This window comes from Nerophis lumbriciformis, linkage group LG11 (assembly GCF_033978685.3).
Source record: "Nerophis lumbriciformis linkage group LG11, RoL_Nlum_v2.1, whole genome shotgun sequence".
In the NCBI taxonomy this organism is placed as follows: Eukaryota; Metazoa; Chordata; class Actinopteri; order Syngnathiformes; family Syngnathidae; genus Nerophis; species Nerophis lumbriciformis.
Genome location: NC_084558.2, coordinates 9318351 through 9344941, shown reverse-complemented (window position 1 = coordinate 9344941; position 26591 = coordinate 9318351). Strand labels below are relative to the sequence as shown.

At 37.3% G+C, this 26591-nt stretch overlaps 1 protein-coding gene across 1 annotated transcript in view; it reads left to right on the top strand.

Annotated features, from left to right (window-relative positions):
- The window catches only part of baiap2l1a (BAR/IMD domain containing adaptor protein 2 like 1a), a 55745-nt gene extending 29341 nt beyond the window's left edge, over nt 1-26404 (top strand). Inside the window, exons 5-14 of the mRNA XM_061967447.1 lie at nt 378-449; nt 796-930; nt 7383-7535; nt 9281-9424; nt 9762-9879; nt 13307-13520; nt 16302-16361; nt 16443-16590; nt 24378-24418; nt 24761-26404. Coding sequence (XP_061823431.1) covers nt 378-449; nt 796-930; nt 7383-7535; nt 9281-9424; nt 9762-9879; nt 13307-13520; nt 16302-16361; nt 16443-16590; nt 24378-24418; nt 24761-24833 — 1158 coding nt within the window. The 3' untranslated portion in view covers nt 24834-26404. The remainder of the gene's footprint in view (nt 1-377; nt 450-795; nt 931-7382; nt 7536-9280; nt 9425-9761; nt 9880-13306; nt 13521-16301; nt 16362-16442; nt 16591-24377; nt 24419-24760) is intronic.
- Nucleotides 26405-26591: the final 187 nt, after the last annotated feature.

Sequence of the window (26591 nt, the reverse complement as noted above, 5' to 3'; positions counted from 1 at the left end):
GTTCTTAAAGATTAAAAAAAAAGTTGCAACTTTTAAAACCTTCGACATTGAACCAATTGATTCTGTCCAGTATTTGAGAGCTTGTCCTTGCAGCCCTACGCCAGGCAGAAATACTAGAAACACCTGTTTAAGTCTGTCAGGGAGACCAAACTGCAGTATACTTTGCAATGGAAGAAAACATGGTGTCCCAAAATGCATAGTCATATCTAAATGGCAAAAAAAAGCAGGAAATCATTTACCAAGAAGCTCTTTAAAGCCCATTATCATGGTGCCGTATCATAATGTTGCCACGTGACTGAGATGCGTTGTTCAAAGAACTCTTAAAATGATGTGTGCGCTGCATTAAAAGCGATAATTTGTTTTTGTCTTGATTACAGCTTAAGAGATTTCACAGAGAAGTTCTTACTGAGCTGGAGAAGAAGACAGAAATGGATGTTAAATATATGAACGTAAGTGCCTCAATTGGGTTTGTTTGTTTTATCAAGTCAATCATTGCCAATTTACTCCAGACTTTAAGTACAATACAAAAGCTGTACCAAATAAAAGGTGTTTCTACTGTTTGCCACTTCTATTTAGTTAAATAAGCTAACCAAAATTCATGACAACCATCTGTCAGTATGAGGTATTGCAGGTGTACACCACTGCATTGTCAACCAAAACCATATTATTATCTTTGGAAAGGCAACTCAGCTATTGCTCTATTGTTTCAGAAATTAAGGTCATTCTTTCATTAAATAATTATATATTTTTCTGTGCAAGTGATTGCATTCTCAAAAACATGCTCTCGTCCCCTAGGCCACATTCAAGCGCTATCAGTCGGAACACAAGCTGAAACAGGACTCCCTGGACCGTTCTCAGACGGACCTAAAAAAACTGAGAAGGAAAAGCCAGGGTAAAAACGTGTCCAAGTATGAGGTCAAAGAAAATGAGGTGAGACTGACACCAAACCAGCTTCTCTTTAATGTATTTATGTCCATAAAGTTTCTTTACAAATAAAAAAAATATTACACAGTCTACTGATGGTGAGATATCTAAATCAGATGTATTCTTCTGGTTGAGCTTGGTTGCCCGGACCGATCTGACTCTTTCTTGCACTTCATCACAATCTTTCATCAGTGCTTTCAGATTTTCAGCTTAACATTTGGCAATTGCGATTGTAGGTTGTCCTGGGTCGGCCAATTCCGGTGTTACCGTGTCTAGTTGTTTATAGCACTCACAGGTTCTTCCTTGCTTCTTTAGCAATGGCCAGCAAATTGTTTTTGGATTGTTGTTGATAGAGCTGTCAAGCCAGCATAAAGCTATATTGCTTTAAGGGGTGCTCTTTTCACGAGATGTTCAAACCCGCACGTAACATGTCTTCTAATCTTTTCTGTCCAAGTGATTGAACCATATACAAGCGGAGACTCCACCACAGCTCTGAAATGTTTTCTCTTTATCTTGTCTGGTAAAATAGATTTCTACACTATTTTTATTCTGTCCAAGGCTGCCCATGCCTTTGAAATTTCAACATCCCTTTCGGTAGAGGCTATGTTACTACCATGGTAAGTAAACTCTGTGACATTTTTCAGTGATGTTTTGTTTAAAGCATTGATTTCCTAGGCAGTATTGAAGGTCATAAACTCTGTTTTCTTCGCGTTAACATGTAGGCCAATAAAGCTGGCAGCAGTTTCATGCATGTGTAAAAAAATTTTGCATCCTCTGTATTGTCTGCTAAAAGAGCTATACCATCTGCATTGTCTGCATCGGTTATATGGATGGCTGGGTATCGCCTGCTTCTGGATTTGACCAAAGCAAATTCCAGTTTACTGTACATATCTACTGAAGTGCTTAGCACGTAGTCAAGACAGATGATGAACAGAAAGGGGGCCAGGATGTCTCCTTAGAGCACACCAGCACAGATGTAAAAAAATCATCTGGTGATCTGACGAAAGCTCGAGTTTGTTTGTAGAGCATTAATATAGCATGGACAGTTCCGGTAGGTATGGCATATGCCTTTAAGATGCTTGTCATTACTACATTCAGGTTTTTCGCTTTGACACCTTTGATTAATCTCCTGACAGTGAGAATTTGGTCAGTTTCGAACGGTCTTTCCTGAATGTATTCTGATTTTTTCAGAGCAGCTTTTCAATCTTTGGTTGTATATGATTAAGGAACATTGTATTGTATATTTTAGCTGTGATTGGAGTGAGTGTAATTCTTCTGTAGTTGCTTGGGATACCCAGATCGCCTTTCTTGGGGACGGGAAGTATACAACCTTCTCTCCAAATCTAATTTTGATGGTAAACACAGTTACAGAAATCTAAAAAAGATATCATTGCAGCTGCCTGATTTCCAAACTTCTGGGGGGATGTCACCCAAATCCGTTGCTTTCTGATTTTTGATTTTCTTAAGCACTGCTTCCAGTTCTTCCATTGAAAAAACACCTTTCTTAATATCGAGTTCCTGGTAAGCAATCTGCTGAATTGGCTGGTCTGTTGAATGTATTTTATTGTATTCAGTGGTTATCAACATTTTTAAATACATTGTATTTGTATTGGACAAAGATACTGACATTTCTGACCTAAAGAAAAAAAAATGATGCTTGTTGTTTGTCAACATTGATGAGGCTGTGCTGCAGCAAACATAGCAATAAATCTAGTTCTGTCTTAATGGGCTTTGTGCAACTATGGTGCCCATATAGAAACAAAAACTTCAATACCGTATTTTCCGGACTATAAGTCGCAGTTTTTTTCATAGTTTGGCCGGGGGTGCGACTTACACTCAAGAGCGACTTATGTGTGAAACACATTAGCGTAAAATATCAAATAATATTATTTAGCTCATTCACGTAAGAGACTAGACGTATAAGATTTAATCAGATTTAGCGATTAGGAGTGACAGATTGTTTGGTAAACGTATAGCATGTTCTATTTGTTATAGTTATTTGAATGACTCTTACCATAATATGTTACGTTAACATACCAGGCATGTTCTCAGTTGGTTATTTATGCATCATATAACGTACACTTATTCAGCCTGTTGTTCACTATTCTTTATTTATTTTAAATTGCCTTTCAAATGTCTATTCCTGGTGTTGGGTTTTATCAAATAAATTTCCCCAAAAAATGCGACTTATACTTCAGTGCGACTTATATATGTTTTTTCCCTTCTTCATTATGCATTTTCGGCCGGTGCGACTTATACTACGGAGCGACTTACACTTCGAAAAATACGGTATTTAATTCTCAATTTTCTTGATATTTCTGATTGATTACAAAGCATAGTAACATAGTAGGAGTAGAACCTTCACATACTCTTAATATCCATTCATATTAATAATTAATTATATATCCATTATATTAATATAATATGTGCACATATATATGTTTAGGCTATATATATTGTTACTTTACATGATAGCTGTTCGATGTTAACCCAGTCCGGGCCCCAAGTCAAAAAGTTTGGACACCCCTGATATATAATATACATGATATATATAATCATATATATCCTCATTTAAATCCTCATATATATGTATGGTTATATTACATGTTACTACATTTTGAATTATACATTATTTTATATATTCTCTGCAATTGAGAGTAAAATGAGTGATTACTTCTGCCTACCAGTCCTAACTGTTATTTCTTCTCCTCCCTTAGACTTGTGTCTTCTGCATTTTAGCATTTGCTCGCTGTGTTTTATTTGGACTCCACTTAGCTTCAGAGGTCTATTTGCCGCCTATTAAAAATCGACTTTAATTGCCAAATAAATGTGATGAGTAGGTTAACGAGTCTGAGTCATAATGCTTGAGGTGTGTATTTACTTTACTGATAGTATTCATGACTGTTGCTGGAAGTTAACAGTTTTGTTGTGATGTCTACACAACAATCAGTGTGTGCTTCGCAAATCACCTTGGTAAGAAGAGTTCAAATGGGGTTGTTTGCTGTAAAAGTAGCTTCTTAAGCAAGTATCAGCTCATGTTTATCACTGATCCTGACAATACATGCTCTCTGGGTGGAAACCTCAGCTTGATACCTTGAACGGGCCTCCTCCTCTTCAGTCGAGTGAGCTGAAACTGGGAGCTTTCTTCTTCTCCAGCGGCTTCAATTCTCCCGAAAGTGAGGCAATGCCGAGCTTTCTAATAATCATGCAGCTTAAGGGCTCACGGAAGCGTGATTGCTGCTCACGCCAGGTCTGTGAGATTGCAACTTCAGTGAAAATGAGAAGTGAAGCGCACTGATTCAGCGTCTGACTGGCTATCATAGAGATACAGTATAAAGCGAATGAGGGACTATAGGAACAAGCGGTTTGATTGTTGCCATGACAGCCTGAGGAGTCCATATGAGAAAGGAGGAATAAACGAGTAGTGGGAAGGTTAAAAGGTCCTTGGTCAGGTCAGTATTTTTCAACATCAGGGTCATTATTGATCATTCTGCTGTACTCAAACACCAAACAGGCTGAAGCTTTGTCAGTGCCTTACAGTTGACATATTTTCCACTGATAAATCATTAATTACCTTATTATTGTCTCAATGTTCTACCTTATTTATACTTGCACCTCACATCATTTTTCTTTCTTTTTTTTTCCACCTCACATCATTTCCATCTCCCAGTCAGTGAGCATAATATGCAATCCCTTTGGAATAGGTGAGCTATTGCCGATTCAAGTAATTTATCCAAAATATAGGCCTTTTTCAGCAACACTTTGAGAAAAGCATTTATTAATTAAATCCAACCAACTTGCTGTAATGTCGTTTTTTTTATTTAATTATTGATTTGATTTATTAAATGTAAAATCATAAAACAAACATTCAATTACAATGTACAAAGTACAAAATATATTGTGCAGGAGAGAAGAAGAATCCCAAGTTCCAACAAAAAAGAAAACAAGCAAAAGAGACAATGAATAATTACAACAAACAGAGAAACACAACAACAACAAAGACAAATATAGCCAATCACAAACTCCCTAAATTTAGAAATTAATATTATTTTGCTTGCACAGAAGATAGCTAACCATACCAAATGGACCGAACCATTTGAAAACACTTGTGAAAAAATCCTGGGATGTCTTGTTCAGGGGTGTCAAAAGTACGGCCCGTGGGCCTGATACGGCCCACAAACAGGTTTATTCTGGCCCATGGTCCTCAGGATGAGTTTGCTCAGTATAAAAATTAGCTGCAATTCTTTAATGAAAGAAACTGCTGTTCTAAATGTGTTCACTGGATGTCGCAAAAGCAATTCAAGTGTAAGCCACGTCACACATGGCACTGTTTAAAGGTGACGTGTCAGCTGACTTTAAGCGCTTTCTAGATTGGCTGCCGCTACTCCAATCAGCGCAGGTGCAAGCAATCAGCTGCTCCTGTTATGGCTGGCAGCAGATGGCGGCAGACTGATGCAGAATCAACACACAATACCTTCTTTCATTGTAAATATCCACTCAATGGATAAAATAACAAAACAGTAAGATGCAGACTTAAGTCAACATGCCATCATCTTTGTAGTAGTTAGAGTTCCCTGCAGCGCTCACAACTGTTTTGAAGGTGCAATGCGCACCCTGAACTTCATTGTAAAAATGTGTGTTTCCACATTTGTTGTTTGCTCTATTTTATTTTATGCTTAAATCTACCATGCTCACTTTGTTTAAGTTCGTAGTTATGTTTGATTTTGGCTACGGTGTAATTTTGATAATTGTTTTGTTTATATTATAATAGTAATATTTGAATGATGATAAATTAATGTGTTGTAGCAGTTGCGGATGTCACCAATGCTGCGGTTTGAGGAAAGACTTGGCTGCTTTTTCAAACACGTCTTTAATGATGAACTGTCAACATGAAAATGCTGAACAGGAAGTGCTTAATGTTTAATGGCTTTGAAAATACACACAGTTTATTGTGTTTTTCATGGTGTTTTTGAAACTGCACCAATTTTGTCCCTCAGAATCTTCAACTAACTTAAAGTGTTTTGCCAAGAGGATTAATTGTAATGTGTACATTATCCGAATGTGCTTGTTCTATTTTGGCCAAAGTAAAACAAAGAAAACAATCTGAAGTTGTCTTTATTTTTAAGTAATCATGCAATGATTTTACCAGTCCGTCTCACGCGGGGATAGATTTTCCTCCAATGCGGCACCTGAGCTAAAATGCGTTTGACACCCCTGGTCCTGTTTATAATTAATGTACTTAAACATAAACAAACTTGTTTAAAGCATATGACTAGAACCCATTGACAAAGTCTACATTTAGTTATAAAAAAAAAGGTGCAGATGATGCTCTATTAGTCAAATTTGAAATCATTCTCATGAATCTTTTTTTAATTTAAAGTATCTGCTTAAGGTATGAGGAATATGACGTGGCTCAAACAATATTACAGTATTTCAAATAAGGATAAATTAGGCTATAATATAATGTCATGAGACAGGACTGCATGGTAAACCCTTCTAATAATATCATAGGATTTCATAATTATTGTGCTTAAATACTCAATGTGGTTTTCCCAGGACAATCTTTTATCAACTAACATACTGTCTCAATAAATTTTGTACAAACAACTTGTTTAAGTTTGCTGTTTAAAATGTTATTTTTATTTCTAAAAATGATGTAGCTTAATGTGTTTATATTCAAGGACAGTTTGCTCATCTGAAACCACCTTGTGGTATATTTTAGATATTGGCATTTCTGATTAGACATCCAAGGTCAGAGTGAGACATGACATTATTTGTATAATCAGCAAGTAAAACTGGGAAACAGGACTCAGATATTGCAGATAATTACTATTAATAAAACTAAAAACAGAAAAAGCCCAAGGATGGAACCTTGCGGCACCCCTGACTTTAGTTAAAATTTTCTAGATAAATTAATTAATTAATGAATATACATTAATACAAAGAGAATAACATGGTCAACTGATTCAAAAGCTTCAGAGAGATCCAGGAATAACCCAATAGCAAACATATTTTTATCTAGCTCAGTAGATATTTTGTCAATAATTTACAAAAGAGCCATATAAGATGAGCGTATCTGCGAAAGCCATATTGGTGTTTGTACAGGGTGTTTTTTCTTCATGATGTTTCTTAACTCTTGCGTATGCTAACTTTTCTAAAACTTTGCAAAAAGCCAGAAAGGTAGAAATTGGCCTCTAATTGTTTAACGTTGGGTTCGCCTCATTTAAAAAAATGAAATGCCTTTTATTGATTAAAATACCATAAGGGGATATTTTATGATATGCCGTGATGCAATGACTACATTTTTTCCTAAATTAATTTATTTCCACGGTGACAGCATTTCTAACAAGTTACACACAATTGTTAGAGGAACAGCAATTTATAGTGCTTGTAAGTGTTCTTAAACAACATACCCTCAGGTTATTAATCTCCTGACCTTGCTGGTTTTGTGTCGACAGTACATTGAGACCATCTCGTCGCGCCAGATGGACATGCAGAAGTTCATCGCCGACGGCTGCAAAGAGGCTCTGCTGGAAGAAAAGCGACGCTTCTGTTTCCTAGCCGACAAACACTGCATGTTCTCCTATCATATTAGCAACTTCCACGACAAGGTATGAGCTGACACATAAATACAGCTTGTAATTGGCCATATGCACAAATGAACACGGTTAATTTAGAACACGCACAATTTTCTTCTAAAACAAAATGTCCATCCACACAAGTGAAGTAAAAAAAAAAAATCTGTCTACATAAAGACATATTTACTTGGTGTCATGTTTATTTTGTCCAATCAGAAGCCTGAAAAAGCATCCACAGCTGACTTGGTCGTGCATTATAACTAATGAAGGGTAGCATATTTGATACTTTTTATGGGCACCAAACAATTTCCATCGGTACTACCTGGTATCGATTCAGGTAAATTCAAAAGGGGCCATGTTCCGATACCTTTGTTGCTCGTGAAGTCATGTGTGGTTTCGGACTCAAAAACTTGGTGGAGAAACAATCACTCAAGCAACACTCAGAGCTGACTCAGTCAGACTGCTTCTAGGTTATGTTACAATTTTCAATGCCAACAAAGCATGTATGCCTGGTAACGCAAAGTAAGGCCCCACTTTTCCAAAATGTACTAGCTCGATGCTAATTTACATTGGCTTTACCATATACATTGCTACCGATTATCATTTGCAACTTTACATGGCGATTTCAATAATTTGGTATTAAAAACTACAGCTAAGATGCATGTTACAATCAAACAGCAGGTGTGTAAAGCATGCAATAGTTACAGTATAAAGACTAATTAGAGCGCAACATAAGAATATCGTGGCACATATATCAGGCAAATCATGGCAAAGATGACTCCCTAGCTAGGATACGCTACTGCCATCTAACGTCTTGGAATTTCATGTGCATACAAAATGTACAATATTATACTTGCAAATGAGACTCAAAAATGTAAACGCACAATTATCCTAATCGGCTAAATTTAAAATGTTACGCAAAAAAATACATATATTTTATTGTTTAACAATTTTACAATCTTTTGCACACACAAAAATACCGAAAATTGGTACCGGTATAGATTCCCAAATACCGGGAATTGGTACCGTATTGGTTCAATTGTACATATCTGTTAAAGTCGCCGCACACACTTACTAGAAGCACAGAGAACATTTCTGAAGGATTTTTTTGATCTTCCATGTTTTAATTATAATAATAATGGATTAGATTTAAGGTATAGAGCTCTTTTTCTCGACACTCAAAGCACTTTACAGTGAAAACTGAGGAACCCATTCACTCCACATTCACAGTTCAAGGTGGTAAGCTACATTTGTACCCACAGTTGCCCTGGGGTAGACTGATGGCCACATGGCTGCCTAATTACGCCTCTCCGACCACCACCAAACATTTATTCACATTCATACACCCATGTGAGCCGCACTGGGAGCAAGGTGGGTGAAGTGTCTTGCCCAAGGACACAACAGTAGTAACTAGGATGGTGGAAACTGGATTCGTACCAGAAAGTTTCTGGACGGCCGTTCAACCTTCTGAGCCATCTACTTCTGCACAAAATAAAAACAACACTTGAAAGTTAAATTACTTATTACTTGTGTCCTGTTGGGTTGAAAAACCTGAGATAATGTTGGACATTTCACAAACACGCTTATGCAGGAGTTTTTACAAATCTCTATTCTCCACCCTGGCTGGAGTTATTCGAAACCTCATTTTTCAAAGATGAAAAACAATGTTTGCGTGTGGCCAAAGCGTATAGAAAAATATGTGTTTTTAAAATATCCATATTCATGTCGACAAAGCCCTATATTATAGATTTTACCGTAGTCTCTCTGTGTGTCTTCAGGCCAAAGAGCTGCTAAACGAGAAGCTCCCCAGCTGGCAGGAGATGTGCTGTGACATTAGCAAGGTGCCGGACACGGTCAAGGTCATGATAGACGGACTTTCCACCAATCAAGAGCAGTCGCCGCTTGTGGAGCGCTACAACAGGGTTTGTGTCTGTTCGTCATGTGTGTATTCATGCGGCACACGTCAACACCACTCTGCTAGATAATGAGGATTACACCTAAGTACTTTGATCTTTTTCTTGTTTGCGCTTTATCTCGTTACGGTGCTGTTATCAGATGATTGTTAGAGTGGCTTTTAGATGAATATCTTAGCATTGTTTCCTTCTGATAAAGTCTACTGAGGTGTGTATTGATGAGTAGAAGAGCCTTGATAACATCTTATCACATGTTTAACACTAACTTAACTTTGAGCCGCACCTTTACATACTTTTGAGTTTTTCTTTACGTTTTTGTCAATCATATTCTTTGTCGTCCCCTCAGAACAGGGTTGAGTTGCTGCCTCCCGCACCACCACTAAAGGCGCATACCAGTCCACTCGCTAACATGTTCAACCCTGAGCCAAGATCTCCAATCACCTCGTCTTCAGAGTATCACTCAGGTACAGTAAAACACATGTTCACCGTGTCAGCAACCAGTTAGGACCTTATTAATGGCCTCCTATTTAATGTACTGACCCGAATATAAGACGACCCTGAATATTGTTTTCTTGTGTTTCTGTATTTTGTTTTGTTTCCTGCAAATTGCTTCTTTTTTCCACTATTCTTCAGTCTGGGCGAATTGTTCCTCACATGTCCCTGATTGGCAATCAGGACACACCTGTTCTTGGTTGTCCATCAGGATGCTTTATATGCCAGCCCTGTTTTAGTTTAATTTAAAGGAGGCCATATTTTAAAAAAAATTCTACATTTAAACTAATTCCTTGTGGTCTACATCAGTGTTTTTCAACCTTTTTTGAGCCAAGGCACATTTTTTTTATTTAAAAAGTCCAGAGGTACACCACCAGCAGAATACATTAAAAAAATTAAACCCAGCAGCTGATATTGACAGTGAAAGGTCGTTCTCGCAGTTGTTGGATATGAAATTAAATCATAACCAACCAGGCATCACTCTTGTCTCAAAGTAGGTCTACTGTCACATCACGCCCTGACTTATTTTGAGTTTTTTGGTGTTATTCTGTGTGTAGTGTTTTAGTTCTTGTCTTGTGCTCCTATTTTGGTGGCATTTTCTGTTTTGTTGATATTTTCCTGTAGCAGTTTCATGTCTTCCTTGAGTGCTTGTTTTAGCAATTAAGACTATTTAAGTTGTGTGGATGCTATCTTTCTTTGTGTGGACATTGTTGATTGTCATGTCATGTTCGGATGTACATGGTGGACGGCGTCTCTGCTCCACACGCTGTAAGTCTTTGCTGTCGTCCAGCATTCTGTCTTTGTTTACTTTGTAACCAGTTCAATTTTAGTTTTGTTCTGCATAGCCTTCCCTAAGCTTCAATTACTTTTCTAAGGGGCACTCACCTTTTTGTTTATTTTTGGTTTAAAAATTGGATACCTTTTTACTTGCACGCTGCCTCCCGCTGTCGGTTGCATATTGTGATCATGACAAACCGTGTTCCCGAACTCTACAGAGCAATTAGCTACCTGCTGCCACCTACTGATATGGAAGAGTATAACATGGTTAGTCTGCCGAGCACTAGACAGCACAGACACTCAACAACAGTACATTATTTGCGGATTATAATTACTGGTTTACAAAAAAGATTTTTAGACTTAGACTTAGACAAACTTTAATGATACACAAGGGAACATTTTCCACACAGTAGCTCAGTTACAAAGGATGGAAAGGATAAGGATGGAAAGGATCGTGCACACAAGGGCACAAAAAGAAGTATAAAGTAGACGTAAAATGTACCAACTTTTAACCCAATTAGGTGAAATTACATAATCTCCCACGGCACACCAGACTGTATCTCACGGCACACTAGTGTGCCGCGGCACAGTATTTGAAAAACACTGGTCAACTTAACATGAAATGGTGGTTCTTTGGTCAAAATTGTGTGTAGATTATGTTTTACAGACCGTTTTCAAGCTGCTTTCTGACCGTCTCTTCGGGATGTGCCGTTTTGTGGGCGGTCCTACCTCTGTAGTTCCAATTTGACAGCGTCTTTTCCTAGTCATCCATGTTGTAGTTTTTAGGGCTTCCATACTGACAAATATATGTTCAAACTATACGCTACTTTGCATTACAAATGACAACAGCGGAAGATGGAAATGTACGAGCCAGTCTGCCCACAACAAGAGGATAGACAAAAACAAGGAACTTATTGACTACAACGGCGGACTTGTGCAAAGCCATCCATCTATCCACCTATTTTCTACCACTTTCCTAAAAAGAATAGCGGTAAACCAGGTGTGTCATAAGTGCGGGGTGATTTTCAGATCACTGATTATTTTTCATTAATTCATTATTAGCACGATTATTATTACCTATAAAGCACAGCTTATATAGCTTATAATGTAATATAGTACATTTCCCTATCTTTACCCATGTTTAATGCACAAAATTATGGCTGTCAAAAATAACAAGTTAACTGTTTGATTAATCACGAACAATTATTGCATTAATCATGTACAGTATATAGGCTGATTAATCACACAATTTATTTTGACCGTATCTGCTTCTTTACCTTAACCGTGGATGGTTACCTGAAAGGTGGAGCAGGTTGTGCTATGATCAGTAATCAGGTCAATGCATGCGTCAGTGCAAAGATGAGTGAAGAGACTGATTGTTGTCCTTGGTGGAGAATTTCGCTTCAAAATAAACCCTGACTTAAGCCAAAACTGCTATCAAGTTTTGAGAAAATAAAGGACGCGCATTTAAGTAAAAAAAAAAAAAAAAAGGTTTTGTATGACATTATGACCATAAAATTGCATTTGTGTACAAATATTGAGGTCTTTTTTAAGTTAATTGAAATTCTTTAAGCAAGTAATAACTTCAAAATTCAATAGTGTCATTAATCTGATTAAAAAATTAAACAATTCGACAGCATTAAAACATATCGAAGTCTTAAATTGTTTGTATTCGATATTTATATATTTACATAAAAAAAAAAGTGTAAGTTTTTTTTTGTTTGAAAACTACTGGAGAAATAGCTGCCTGCAGGTTTTAATGTTTTATATTTCATTTTAAAAATCATTAAAGCTCAATAGCTAAGCAATTTTATGTTTTGGCATGTTGTGTACCGGTGTCGCATGGTTGTTGTTGGTGTGATCGCAGGATGCAGAGAAGGCACACGATGTGCAGGTAGAAGGTCTTTCAATTAGGTACCAGGCCATAGTAAGAACATTCAAGTTGTGTAGAAACTCAGGAAGGTAGACCATAGACTGCGGCGCACAGGAAACAATGAACCAGCGACTGCATGCTGGCTAACTGGCCTTCCCGGCAAGTGTAGAATCAGCGCTCCAACAGGAAGTGGGAAACAAGGGAGGAAGGAGTGCTGACACAAAAACAAACAATAAACAGCCATGATGAATCATGACATTTTGTTCCCTTACTGTACTGAAAATGAACCGAACCATACTGAGGTACAGTATTTACCAAACCATGAGGATGCTGTACCGTTACACCGTTATTGATTGCCATTGTTTCAAAATTAGTATCATATCGACAGCATCTTTCACCCGAGTACAGCTGGTATAGGCTCCAGTCCCCGCGCAGACCCCAAAAGGGACAAGCGGTAGAAAAAGGATGGACTGATGGATCTACTAGGTATCTCCAAGTCATAGTGTGTGAGAAAATATGAAATGTTCGGGGAGAGGTAGATTGGCACTACTTGTTATCCTGCATGTACTTTGTAAATCTCTAGACCTCTGTCTTTTTTAGACCTTCTAAAGGAAGGAAAAAGTCATACAGTATATTCGGGTCGATACGGTATATCCTAAGGAGCTGCACATTAAATGTGGATGTTATGTCAAATTTCACAGCTAAAATATTTAAAAGTATGCTTTTTATTGAGCTTTTTCTACTTCCAGATCAAGGCAGCCTGGGCGAAGATGGTCTGTCCCGGTCTACATCCCAGCTGTCAGGTCTCAATATGGCCAAGAGGCCTCGGGTCAGGACCATCTTTCCGCACTCGGCAGGAAACAACAGCACGCTTCTCAGCTTTGACGAGGGCGACATGATCGCCTTGCTCATTCACAAGGAAAAAGACGGTTGGCTTTACGGCGAGCTGGAGAAGACTCAACAGTAAGTTCTACACACTATCGATTTTTGAGAAACTAAAAGGATTTTAAGTGCGCCTTACAGTCCAAAAAATACAGTATTTATTTGCTTGTGTAGCAATGTTAATGTCCAGGATTCCATGGTTTGTGAATGCACCTCACTCGCAGTGACTATGATTGGTGCGCAATGATAAAGTGTTGTGTTGCAATTATGATGATGAGCGACAACTACAGCAATATGCATGGATGTGAGCACTGCCATTGTTGTGTTATGGTCTAGCAATAAAGGTAAAAAAGACTGTCGCAATGTGTGTCTTTGTCAAGACACTACGTTAATTACAAGACATTACTTGCACAATATAACCTTCCAGCACTAGTTGCAGGTGGCTGAGTCTGCATTCATTTAGCACCGAAATAAGACGCCGATAGCTACTTTTTTCTGTCTGGTTACTACGGTGTACGTGGGTAGCGGTGCCATTTTGAATTAGCAAGTGTGTTTCACACCAATACAACCAATGTTTTAAAGCGCATGCAGAGATAAAGGTGCTGGATGCTGACCACTCGCCAAATTGGTTCTGTGACGGAGTGTTTAACTTAGAACACTTGTATCTCAAATCTGTGTATCCCAATTGAAATGAAGTCAAATCTATTTCATTGGTGCTCCCCCTTACCCCCAACAGCACAATGTTAACATGTAACATGCCGTTTGAAATGAAATAACATTTTATAAATATTGTATGAAACCGAAAATAATGTACTACTAACAAGTAAAGTAGTTTTATGAATTAATGTAAAAATAATGTGCAGCATTTACCTTGGACAGTGGACTTCTACGGTATCTCCTTCCAGCTGCTTCTTCGTCAAACATGAACAAATGTCTGCAGTTTAGATATTATTTTTAACAGTCTTGGCTGGCTTCAGTATGGTGCAGACTAGCAGTGATATACTCCAATTGCTATACCGAGTTAGCTACACTCTGTCATGTTTTTGATGATTTCTGTATTTAATTCAATGAATATTATCCTATTGTTCCTCTCATCACACTCACTTTCTTCCTTCTCATGGTTGGAAAAAAAGTTATGTCAATCCCTAGCTATGTGCTAATGCTACAGAGTAAGACCAGATGTATTGGTTGGATCTAACGGGGTTCACTGTGACATTTGCAATGCCAACTAATGACGGGGATGCTTGTTACTCAAATTTTTGCATGAAACTTAAGCCGTAACAATTGGCCGAGAAACAGCTCTTATCTCAAAACACTCTAAAGTTGAGGTACAACCGTATTTGCATTTGTAGACCATGCACCCTGTCATTATAGGCAAGAATATATGGCATATACCGTATTTTCTGAACTATAGAGTGCACCGGGATATAAGCCGCACCCACTAAATTTTGGAAAGAAAAAAAAATCCATATGTTAGCCACAGATATAAACGTTGCAAAATTAGTTATTTACACAGTAAGATTCTGTAAATGTTTACTTACATACCTCAATTGTTTCCAAACGGAGCCTGTCACACAGCTGATCAAACAAAACAGAAGTCATCGTCATGGACCCACTAGCTGCGGAAGCTGGCTCTCCAATCAGTTAAACAGACTCAATAACTCCACGGTGGCGTTTTGGTCAATTTAATGAAGAATTTGTGAAACTGAAACAATACTAAAAGAATGCTGTTGTAAGTTAATAATACTAACACAGACACTTATAAATGTGTGAGCAGATTAGCTAATGCTAACGACGCTAGCGTCATTACGTTACAATAGCACGTACAAATATGCACGAAAAGACTCCTACAGGCATTACACATGGGACGCTTTATTAAGTTTAAACAGTTTTAGTTATACTGTAAAACTTACAAACGTTGCTTGGAGTGATGAATGAAGAATCCATACAAGTAGAAACGCTATGGACGGCTAGAAGTCTGAACGCCACATGTACTTCCGGTTGTTGAAAGCACTAAATGGAAGGACACTGCAGCACCTGCAGTGAACAAATTCTTCCAAAAGATGGTACCATAGCACCAACAATAAAGCACCCTATCAGTGTTTTTGCATAAATTTTATTTTTATAAAATTATTTTTATTATGGCTGTCAGCAAAGAATAATCCATAAATTAGCCGCTCTGTTTTATAAGCTGCAGGGTTCAAAGTGTAGGAAAAAATTACCGGCTTTGAAGGGTACCTGGTGGTATACATTGTGGTCGTTTTTTTTAAAACAAGTTACATAACAGTTGGGTCGTTTTTTTTATGGGGTGTTTTTTTTGTCTGACGAAGCTGTAAACCTTCCCCTTTGTGTAGGAGAGTGTGTTGTTGTTATTCTAGTTCATATTAAGTGCACAGCAATTGTCACCTTCACAACAAGGGACGGTATTTCATACCAACCATCGTGCAGCACGACTGACAATCATGTTCTTTCACATTGCTCAGGCTGCAGTGCAAGTTTCTGTTCTGTCTCAGTATATTTTGTTGTGTTAATACCTGGTGTAGAAACAGAAGAGAATGTCCGGTATGTTAGAGGTGACAGTTGTAAAGCCCTTTGCCCTGCTGCATTACAAACATAATGCTGGTGCACACGTCCAAGAAATAATAACTGGCAAGAATAACAGTCATCAACTAATCGTGTTAGTAGGTAATGCTGAAATCGTAGCATGTTTTGCACAAACTTGTTGGAGATGGTCGTTGAGAAATGGCTACATAATATTTAAACATAATTCAGACATTTTGTGCTGCAGTACTTCAATATCTTGAAATATTTAACATTTGCTTAATGCCTAATATTGTGGTGTACTTGTGTCTTGTTTATTAGGCGTGGTTGGTTCCCTTCATCCTACTGCAGACCTTACAGTGAACCTATGATATTGAACAGGTAAGAGCACATACTATATACTGTTTAACTATTATAGATTATGTCGGATGGCTGATTTTAACGAGTCACATATTGTAATAGCAATTTCGGGACACCATTGCGCAGTCCGAGTGTTGCCAGTCTGCCTGATCTGGGGGAGGAGGAGCCTGTTTTACTGCCGCCACCAGACTACTCTGACGACTTCCCATCGAGTACGATGATTTCTTCGACGCCATCGCCACAGAACACGGTTGGAACCATACATTTATGATCTAATATTATTCATTATAAATGTCAAACCCAAAGAAAAGAGACAAGTTGAAATGAGCATCTCTGTAATGATCATGGTAAAGACTTATTTCAACCATACGTAACTGTGTTATATTAAAGCGTATTTTTGGCATAGTTTAGATGAATGATGATATAAAAATAATCTTGATTTTTGTTTAAGCAACAATTTTGTATATCATAATTGTCTATTTTTTTTACATGTTGTCATGTGGGCACTGGCGCGAAACCAGTTTAAAACTAAATAATTTATATTTCGGATAGCATCAAACTGCTATTTCCCCTTCTTCTTTTATATATTTACTGAAGTAGTGATTTACTTACAATACAGTACAAATGAATAACTTTTAGGTTATTTTTTTTAAAGACAGTGGAACCTCGATTTATGAACCTAATTGTTTCTTAAAAAGGGTTGTAAATAGGAAAATTTGTACATTGAAGCAAATTTCCCCATAAGAAACAATGTAACATGAAAAATTGGTTCCAGCCTTGACAAGAGTCCTTATTTTAGTAAACGTTTGAACATTTTGAACACAATATAAAGCGTGATACAGTGCTATACTGTAAGTCACAAATACACGTCGGCAGTAAGCATGACCCTAGGATGCAGGGACAGGACACAACGTGCAGGTAAAAATGCTAAATTAATTTATCTTAACAGCAACAAAAACGTGCAAAAATGCAAAAGATAGCAACACCAACAAACTATGGCAGGGGTGTCCAAACTACAGCTCGCCTGTATTTGGCCCACCAAACATCATTAGTTTAATATGGGATTTTACCTACCGAGAGAATGCATTCATTTTAACAGTGTGCAAATTTTGAAGCTGCTGTTATGTCGACATCAATTGGACGACGTGAGTAATTTTGGTCATTGACCTTTAATTACGCGCAGCATTTAGTTATATGACCCAATGAAAACAACCTTCACTAGTCATGGTGCAAAAAAAAAAAGAAATCCAACCAAAACAACATGTCAACAGACATGGTCACACATAACACAACCTGCTCGCTGAACTTTGTAGACACTATAAAAAATGTCCTTGCACCGTAAAAAATTCTAAATGACACCCATTTGAATCCACTACAAAGCATGATGGCGAAAAATGCAAAACACTATGCACACTTATCCATGTTTGGCACATTTTAGCTGCTTGATATTTCTTATTGATTCCAAAACTTTAAGAAGGTCGTCACAGAAGTAAACAAGGTAGAAGTAGAACTTTCACATACTCTTAATGTTTAATATTTATTTGTTGATTATATATCCATTATATTAATATAAAATGTACACATATATACATACATACATACATACATTTTACGTAGTTACTTTACATGCAGTCAGCTTTGGACCCTCAACCAAATTTTAGAATTATCCTTACTGCCATGTCATATTGTCAGTCAGATATACTTTGGTGGTAGAGGTGGGACTAGGTTTAATAGTCTCGGAATGAAGCGATTGTCCTGCTGCTGTCTCCCTCCATTCAACATGTACAGAAGTAGCGTTATATGCTGTTGAGTTTGTTGCTTTAAAACTAGACTAGCAAATACAAAAGTATGGTCTGGAGTGTCATGTGTCGATGTAACAATAAAAGAAGGGGTGCAGCTGTTTTATTCACGACATTACAGCTACTTCAAGTGCTAACTGCTAGCCTCAAACGTACATAGAATTTCGTAACATGAAGACGCGTGGCAACTTATACATATCGCAACATAAATGGTACACAACAGCTACATTTCAAAAAGAGAGGTAAAACAAAAGTAGTGAACAGAAGGAAAAAAAGATTGAATAAATGCCGTGATAACGTCGGACAAGCAGAATTGAACAAAGCCATGTTTGTTTACAGTGTAAGTCTACTGCTTTTTCAGCACCTGCAGTAAGTAAACTCGTCCAAAAGATGGCACCATAGCACAAACAATAACACACCTTTTCGTTTATGTTATGCTCTGCGCATGTCAAAGTAAAGTATTCTGATTTAAGGTGTGATGCATGAAAATGCAAGTTATAATCACATAATTTTTTCAGGGTTCATGTACACAGTAACATTCTAATCCGAATAATAATCTGATTAAATAAATGTTGTCCATGTACATGTGGCTACTGTCACTAGCCCTGTAGTGCACTCACAGTTTGAAATCACAAAACTCCTTAACAGCCACGTCATTGCAATGATAAAGAATAAAAAAATAAAATCCACTGCACCATGTTGGTGAATGTTTTTGGCATGCAGCATAAGTGAGGAGGAGGGCAGAGGAAGCAGTGTTGTACAACGCTGTGGATACCGTTTCTATTCCTGAATTTTTCAAACAACACATCGCTTGTCCATTGCTTTCTTGGGACTCATTGAGCTAGCAAAACTAGAAAAATGCTGTAAAACGCTAAAAAAAACAACACATAAATAGCTAGTGACAGCACTGCTGGGCAAAGGATGTGTACAAAGTACTTGATGAATGAAAAAAAGGAAAGGTTCGTCCAACAAAGCCTATTTTCATTCAGTCTATGGTTCGTAAATCGAAAAGTTTGTACAATGAGGGGTTTGTAATTGGACGTTCCACTGTACGTCGGTCGTGTCTGGGGTTTGAAAAAGATGCTTTATCTTATTTTTCTTAAGCCAATGCGCCTACCCTGATATCTTCTGGCTCCGTCATGATAAAGGACAGGGCTGTGGCCGTGTTTGAGTTTCACCTGTGTTCAGCGTTTCCTGTATTGATATTTTTATTACTTTTATGGTTAGTCCATAGTCCGCACCTAGCCCACACGAAGAAAAATGTCAGAGCACATTTTTTACTTTTCGCCTGACTAATTGTGCTGAAACATACAGTAGCCTCAAACATCATATATCCTCCAGCTAGTTAAACATGTATCTCAATGATGATTTGTAATAACAGTGTATAAAAAAGTAAAATATGTTTAAGGCACAGTGTGGAACATAGCAGTCATCTGCTCCAAGGCAAATTTCTCCTCTGTTCAGGAATGAAGATCAGATAAGGATGTTACACAGGCAGGCGTAAAGGACAAGAAGGGTACAGTCACAATTTTAGTTGGTGATTTGTCCGCTGATAGAATCTGCCCAAGCAAGCAGCGAACAAGTCTAGGCATGCTTCTCCTTTCTCATCATTGGGACTGTGTGACTGCACTGTCCTCTCAACCTGCTGCCTCAGGGCTTTATGGTGAAATAAACTTCCAAGAGAGATCCCATTCATCTTAATTGTTTCCCTCCCTCCGGATACAGTAGAGTACTTCTTGATCGAATATCCTTTTATCTTATAAGCCTTGTTCAAGGAAAGGTCAAAAGCTAACTGCTTACTTAAAGTCTTGTTTATGGGACTGTAGGGCAAAAGTGGACCTTGTCACTATTATTGCAGCTACTTGTCACAACATCCCCTTTAACCCTATAGTAGTGCTTTGACAGTGTAAGTCAGCTCAAAGAAACAAAAACATTTTGTTTGTTAATTAATTTGTGCATGTAATAGTATCGTTTGGATAGTAAAAATATGTTTAAGTAGTTTGACCACTTTAAACAAACAAAATGAAGGGTAAGTACAATGAGCATACAAAACAGTTTTAGCATAATGGTCAGTACAGTAATCAACCAAAGAAGTACTTTTTTAAGGTTCAAGCTTAATTTATTCAGACTTTTAAACTTTTGACAGATAAAGAGAATCATTTGTTTTTTATACGTGTCCCGTATTTTTCGGACTATAAGTCGCAGTTTTTTTCATTGTTTGGCCGGGGGTGCGACTTATACTCAGGAGCGACTTATGTGTGAAATTATTAACACATTACCCATAAAATGTCAAATAATATTATTTAACTCATTCACGTAAGAGACTAGACGTATAAGATTTCATGGGATTTAGCGATTATGAGTGACAGATTGTTTGGTAAACGTATAGCATGTTCTATTTGTTATAGTTATTTGAATGACTCTTACCATAATATGTTACGTTAACATACCAGGCACGTTCTCAGTTGGTTATTTATGCGTCATATAACGTACACTTATCCAGCCTGTTGTTCACTATTCTTTATTTATTTTAAATTGCCTTTCAAATGTCTTTTCTTGGTGTTGGGTTTTATCAAATAAATTTCCCCCAAAAATGCGCCTTATACTCAGTGCGACTTATATATGTTTTTTTCCTTCTTTATTATGCACTTTTGGCCGGTGTGACTTATACTCCGGAGCGACTTATACTCCGAAAAATACGGTAGTCTGAAATGGAATAGGCAGAAACTAAAGCTTATTACACCTATCCAAATGTATTTACAAAACAAAAACAGAAAAAATTGCCAATGTCTTATCCATGCATTTTTTGTTTTGTTTTCAGTTCAAGTTAAAAGTTAAAGTGCCAATGATTGTTACACACACACTAGGTGCAGTGAAATTATCCTCTGCATTTAACCCATCCCCACAGGGGAGCAGTGAGCAGCAGCGATTGCCGCGCCCGGGAATCATTTGGTGATTTAACCCCCAATTCCAACCTTTGATGCTTCTTCACAAAAAAATGTGAAACACTCAATCATATTAATTTTGCATCCTTAGCATCCATTCTCAACATATATTTGATTTCTTCAAAATAAATTTAAATTGAATTTAAGTTTTACAGTTGTTTACCACATGGTCCAACTTATTCCATACATTAACCCCAACGAAAGATACACTCGTTCTCACGTATGTTTTTGTAAACATTTCTTCTTTTTGGAAATTATAAACACACCAGTAACTTGTTATTGTATGTTATACATAAATTGTGTTGTCTTAAAGTCGCCCAAACTCTTAATTTTTTGTGCTTTTAGTTTAAAGATAAGCTCATTTCTATGTGCCATGTAAGCCACTTTATTAATAATAATAATGGATTAGATGTATATATAGCACTCAAATACACTCAAAGTGCTTCACAGAGAAGTGAGAACCCATCATTCATTCACACCTGGTGGTGGTAAGCTACATTTGTAGCCACAGCTGCCCTGGGGTAGACTGACATAAGCGTGGCTGCCGGTTCGCGCCTATGGCCCCTCTGACCACCACCTATTATTCATCATTCATTCACCAGTGTGAGCGGCACTTGGGGCAAGGGTCAAGTGTCCTGCCCAAGGACACAATGGTAGCGATTTTGATGTCAAGAGGCGGGGCACGAACCGGCAACCCTCAGGTTTCTGGCACGGCCGCTCTACCCACTACGCTATGCCGCCCCAAATTATTCAATTATTCTCAATGCGGATCACTCTTTTTTGAATGATACTTATTGGAATAAAATTGGTTTTATAAGTGTTCCCCCCACACTTCTAACCCATAAGTCATGTAAGAGAGAACCAGGGAACAGTATGAAATATATACGTTTTTTTCATATAGTAATTATTTGACTTTAGATATTATTGCAAGAGATTTAAGTAGCTTTGCCTTTATATAGGTTATATGGGGCTTCCAACTGAGCTTATCCAAGAAATGTTATTTCATTCAGTCTTTCTATCTCAGTATCATTTATTTTAAAATGTATACGTACCTCAGTGGCACGTTTTCCAAAAAGTATAAATTTAGTTTTGTTTAAATTGAGAGTTAATTTAATTGAATCAAACTACTTATTTAACAATTAAAAATATGTTCTACTATTACTATTAATATTTATAGATTGTTATCACAACTAAGTATGTTGTTTTCATCAGTGAAAAAAATTAATTTGTAAGGTTTTTGAAACTAAATAAAGATCATTACCTAATTCAGTGATTCTCAAACTGTGGTACATGTACCATTGGTATGCGGGCTCAATCAAATAGTACGCCAAATAATCACTTGATTAAAATACAGTGATTAAAGTAGAGTGTTTTATTTTCCTATATTCATTAATTTATTTTATTTATTTCAGGCAATGACATAAAAAATATTATAAAATGATAAATATTCAAACACAGTGTTCATGTTCAAACTCTGTGAACAAAAATACTAGCTATACTTATATTTTAAATATAACTTTTCTCTTGTTTTTAATAAATACTTGGGCCTACTACGGTATCATAATTTAATGTTGGTCATTATGGTGGTAATTGAAGAGCCAAGTGTTTTCTGAGGTAGTACCTGGTGAAAATAGTTTGAGAACCACTGACCTTATAGATAAATATCAGGGGGAAAGGAAAGCTGGAGCATAGAAAATAACTAGGAAAGTTGTTGCCTGACAGATAGAAGTCAGGGGGAAGCCCTCAAAACAGCAACCTACCAGAGATGCGGCTGTCAGACAAGCAAAAATCTGGAATAGAAGGTATTATTTCAGCACATTGAACATGCAAATTCAGGTGTATCTTTATAAATTAGAATATCATGCAAAAGTGATTTTATTTGAATACATCAAATAAAGGCTTTGAAGGTTTTTGCAGATGATTGGAGTGTGAACCATACCTATACTTTACAATCTTAAACTTGTAGACCATTTAAAAATATTTTAGCTCTAAGCGAGCTATAATCATCAAAATTATTAAGATATTGTTTTTTAAATATGTCACTCAGATGTGTGTATAGTGACAATACAGGATAGTTTGACTATTTTAATTGAACTACTGAAATAATTAACTTTTTTAGTTATTCTAATGTATTGAATTGCTGGCAAAATCGGGGGGGGCAATCACTTAACAACCAAATAGACGTTCCTGCCTGATAGAAACATGCAAGGCCTATGTTTTTTGCTTGAACAGATAATATTAAAATTTAAAAAACATGTAACTGCTCAGTGGCCTTGTGGTTAGAGTGTCCGCCCTGAGATCGGTAGGTCGTGAGTTCAAACCCCGGCCGAGTCATACCAAAGACTATAAAAATGGGACCCATTACCTCCCTGTTTGGCACTCAGCATCAAGGGTTGGAATTGGGGGTTAAAACACCAAAATGGTTCTCGGGCGCGGCCACTGCTGCTGCTCACTGCTCCCCTCACCTCCCAAGGGGTGATCAAGGGGATGGGTCGAATGCAGAGGACAAATTTACCACACCGAGTGTGTGTGTGACAATCATTGGTACTTGAACTTAACTTAACTTAATTGTATGCAGTACACTACCATGCTTTTTTTCTTTCAAAAGAGCAAATATATTTGTAAGGAAAGATGAATTAAAAAAATTCAGTAATAAAAGATGATGGTTTATTGATGCACATTATTTACAGGTTTTATCGGGCCACATAAAACAATGTGGCGGGCCAAATCTGGGCGTTTGACGCCTGGGTTTTAAGTGCTGCGTTTGTATGCTTCTTAGTGGATGGAGGAAGTAATGCAAATTGTACAGTTTATTCATTAGAAATGGTTACTATATTATTTTGCTGCTGCACACTCAAAACATGAGAATCTATAACAAAAAACAAACCGTTTCTCTTAAGACATTCGCCATATTTACCTAAAACCCATCTTGATAACGTGCATCAGACTTCACCCCAGGCAACAAAAGTAAATTATTTCTTCATCTTCAAGTGCCTACGGTGAGCTAATAAGAGCATCGTCATCAGAGAAGAGTGTTGTGCCATTCACACAACTACAGTATCTCGATGAGTTAGATTCCAGAGAGGGAGCTGTAAGCTTGTCACATCAGTACTTCTCCTTGTCAAAGCTCTATATTGCACCATCAGGCAGGAAGACAAATGATAATAAGTACACTAATCCAACCAGTCTGGTAACCCTGCCTTTTCTTTACAGCTGGATGGATTTATGTGGATTTATAGGGGATCTTATTGGTGTGTTGCATTCTCTAAGGGTCTTCCTCTTTCCCACAACAGGTTTCTCTTGTAAATGGGACAGCAAAGGCTCCATTTCTAGGGTGAGTTATATGTAACAGAGCTAACATACTCCTTTAAATGTTCAGACTAATACAGTAATTCTCAAACTGTATTACCTCTAGTACCTCTGTAAATATGGATTGTATATGGTGTATCATTGTTGGTAAGGTTTGTGCATTGTGTGTAAAGTTACAGTAGCCAAAATTATTAAATATACTTTGTTTTAATAAATACTTGGGCCTACTACCCAACTGTATTTTAATGCTGGTCATTATGGTGGTACTTGAAAAGCCAAGTGTTTTCTGAGTTTGTACTTTGTGATTCAAGTTTGAGAACCACTGGACTAGAGACGAATGGGGATTTTAACAATTTTCTTCTTACAGAGGAGGTAATCCCTTTGCGACCGTCAGGCTGAGACCCACCGTCACAAATGATCGATCAGCACCGGCCATTTAAACACATAACTGAAAGGTGTTGCTCTCATCAGGGCAGTAATGGTATCCCTGCAACGCACCCAAAACTGTACCCTAAACTGGACATCTTACCAGCTTGCAAAAGGGATTTTATCATAGTTGCATTTTACAGTGACACCATACGGACTGTTTAAAACCACATTCTTTTTGCAAATCCTTGTTTTATAAAGTGTGCATCCAGTCTGTGTTCATGTCAAATAATGCAAAAATGTTTCTCATGATGAAAACAGGGACTAAAATGTGATCCCTGACTGAATGAAAGGTTTAAAGTAAAAGTGTCAAATATCACCCTCCAGCTATGGACCTTTTTGTAAATAACCATTATTATAGTACAAAGCGAATTTTGAGCCAGTCCAAATGTAGACAACTGTTAAGAATAATGTGTATCTGCAGTTGTATTAGAGAATGTATAAGTGAAAAAGAAGGAAGAAAAACATTAAAAACTAGGACACTCCTAGATAATACAAAAGTGTTTTTAGTATTTTTTGTGCTGCAGTTATTGCAGTGATGAAAAAATATTTATGCATCATTGTTTTGACCTGATCCCGACAAGAACAACCAGCTACCAGTCTTCCTGACTTGCAGAACAAATTAATTCATATTTCTATTTTTAATATTTTTAGTTTTTTTTAAGAGAGGATGTGGGAATGAAGGGAGCGTGCTGTGTTGATGGGGTTTGTCATTTGAGAAGTATGTCACTGCAATAAGAAGGTTTTATATTTATAAGCTAGATGTTAGTAAGAGATATTTAAACAAATGTGTGTTATGTCCATTAGTTTTCATGCTGAGCTTGGTTGTAATTTGACTGCCAGTGATTAATTGGATAACATTTTGATGAAGGGAATTTTTCACTCCTCATGATTTGGCTGTTTTATGCAAAATGTTAAGATGTCGGGTCACAGTTTTGAAATATTCCAAAGTTTATGTCTATGGATGTTCTCATTCATCCAGGTCACTGTAATCTCAGGGCCTTCAATCGATTGCAACTGGACTGTTTGGTTTGTCTTAGAAAACGTTTCGCCTCTCATCCGAGTAGGCTTCATCAGTTCATGCTCATAGACTTAGACTGGTCAGATCTAGTTATGGACTTGGATTGTTCAGATCTAGTCTAGCGACTGGTGCCAAAACCCAAAATATTTATACTCCCATACCAGGATGGTGTGCCTGGGCATGGATGGTATCGCCCTATCAGAGTAAGACAAACAACTGTTGAGCTGCAAAGAAGCAACCCTACTGTCAATGCCAACAACAGCTGTTGTATCTAAGTCTAAGACTAAATCTGACCAGTCTATGACCATGAACTGATGAAGCCAACTTGGATGTGCGGCCTAACGTCTCCTAAAACAAACCAAACAGTCAGTTACGATCGATTGAAAGCCCGAAAGTTGACTTTGTGGGGATCTTTTCTGACATGTATTTTTTTGCTATACGGAATGTTTATTGTGTGATAAATAAGTGATCATACTGACAGTTATTCCTCAGTGCCTCGTTGAGTGTACCTTGTCATTGTGTTCACAACGCAGCCTTTTTTTCCTCAATAAAACGTGAAACTGTCTACGTATTTTATGCATCATCACTCAAGAGTTGAATTATTATTATCATAATCTTTGGAAATAAGAAGATTGAATACATTTCAAATAGTTTACCCCTAATTGTACTGGAACGAGCCAAGCAAAACAATACAAGATTAACACTATGCTGTACCTGCTCTTTCAACATGAAGCAACAGCACCCCCTGCTG